The sequence below is a fragment of the Octopus bimaculoides genome, chromosome 15, assembly GCF_001194135.2.
Source record: "Octopus bimaculoides isolate UCB-OBI-ISO-001 chromosome 15, ASM119413v2, whole genome shotgun sequence".
Taxonomy (NCBI): domain Eukaryota; kingdom Metazoa; phylum Mollusca; class Cephalopoda; order Octopoda; family Octopodidae; genus Octopus; species Octopus bimaculoides.
The window spans coordinates 57185604-57186986 of NC_068995.1; the positions used below are offsets into that span (position 1 = coordinate 57185604).

The following is a 1383-nucleotide window of genomic DNA, read 5'->3' on the forward strand; positions in this document are numbered from 1 at the left end:
GTAATGGAGGAGCAGGTGGAGGCGGCGGTGGCGGAGGAGGAGGAACAGAAGGAGGCGGCAGCGGCGGCGGCGGAGGAGGAGGAACGGCAGGCGGAGGAGGAGGAGGAGGAGGCCATGTAACAGCAGCGGCGGCTGCAGCGGCTGCGGCGGCGGCGGCGGCAGCCTCAGAATACACAGTAAGTCCCCACGACCTGTCGCCTTCTAACATTGCCGCAGCACGTTCCTCCTCGGAGGCCATCCCCGTCAGTGTGAGCACCATGATCGACAGCAGTGAGTTCCGCTCCCAGATGGGCGAAGCAGCCACCTACCAGACTTTGAACGGCCGGATGAGTCCCGGCTACAGCCCCAACAACAGTTACGCCACCCTGACGCCACTGCAGCCTCTGCCGCCCATTTCCACCGTGTCGGACAAGTTTAGCGCTCATCACGTTCCCCCAACGTCGAACGTCAGCGGCAGTTTTACACTGATGCAAAATAATGGACTAGGAATGGACATGAACTACCGTTACGATAAACTGACCAGTATGGGTATGAGCATGGGCACAGCCCTGGGTGGCAGCCCCATGTCCTCAATGATGGCTAGCAACGGCTACCAACAAGGGCTAAGCTCGTACGGGTATGGCCACGGCCAGAACGGGCTCCATTCGCCCAAGCCCGAACCGAAAATGGTTTCCCCTACCAACTACGAAGCTTATCGAAGCAGCCTCGGCGCACCACCACCAAGTTCTTCGAGGCTTCCCTCACCTAGTGGCATGATGCCGACCCCGTCATCTATGAATGGTTTGCAAACTTCAGTGGCCACTTCGTCCCCTCACAGCCATCACAGCATGAGTCCCCAGCGCGAGCGACCATCTACGTCCTCTAGCTCGTCCGAATCTCAACAGTCGTCATCTAATAAAGAAGTGGAAGAAATTAACACCAAGGAGTTAGCACAAAAGATTAGTAGCGAACTGAAAAGGTACAGTATCCCACAGGCTGTGTTCGCTCAGAGAGTGCTGTGTCGGAGCCAAGGGACCCTCAGCGATCTGTTAAGAAACCCTAAACCCTGGAGCAAACTTAAGTCCGGACGTGAAACTTTTCGGAGAATGTGGAAATGGTTACAAGAACCCGAGTTTCAAAGGATGTCGGCTCTTAGACTTGCAGGTAAGCAAACAAACTCATTTATATTTTATGTTTTTGCCTTTAAAAAAATCACATTTTTTTTTGTACATGTGTGTATGTCAATACATATCTATCAATACAATATATAAAGGTAAACATTCATATATACACACACACATGTATATATAGACACAAATTTAAATATATGTATGTATATATATATATATATATATGCTCACATAAAAACATAGGTACATACATAAGTTGTATTATATATATATA

The 1383-nt window shown here is 50.3% G+C and overlaps 1 protein-coding gene across 18 annotated transcripts in view; it reads left to right on the forward strand.

Annotated features, from left to right (window-relative positions):
• The window catches only part of LOC106877140 (one cut domain family member 2), a 348210-nt gene that overhangs the window by 30791 nt on the left and 316036 nt on the right, over positions 1-1383 (forward strand). For 11 of the 18 annotated variants that reach the window (XR_008265651.1, XR_008265654.1, XR_008265653.1 and 8 more), the window contains exon 1: positions 111-1143. The exons of 2 other annotated variants lie outside the window; for them this stretch is intronic. Coding sequence is in view for 12 of the 16 variants with exons in the window: in XM_052973370.1 (XP_052829330.1) it covers positions 258-1143 (886 nt within the window). In the remaining 4 variants the exon portion in view is untranslated. Of the gene's footprint in view, positions 1-110; positions 1144-1383 lie in introns of those variants that run through there. 5 more of the 18 variants (XM_052973371.1, XM_052973374.1, XM_052973372.1 and 2 more) reach the window with 2 other exon arrangements.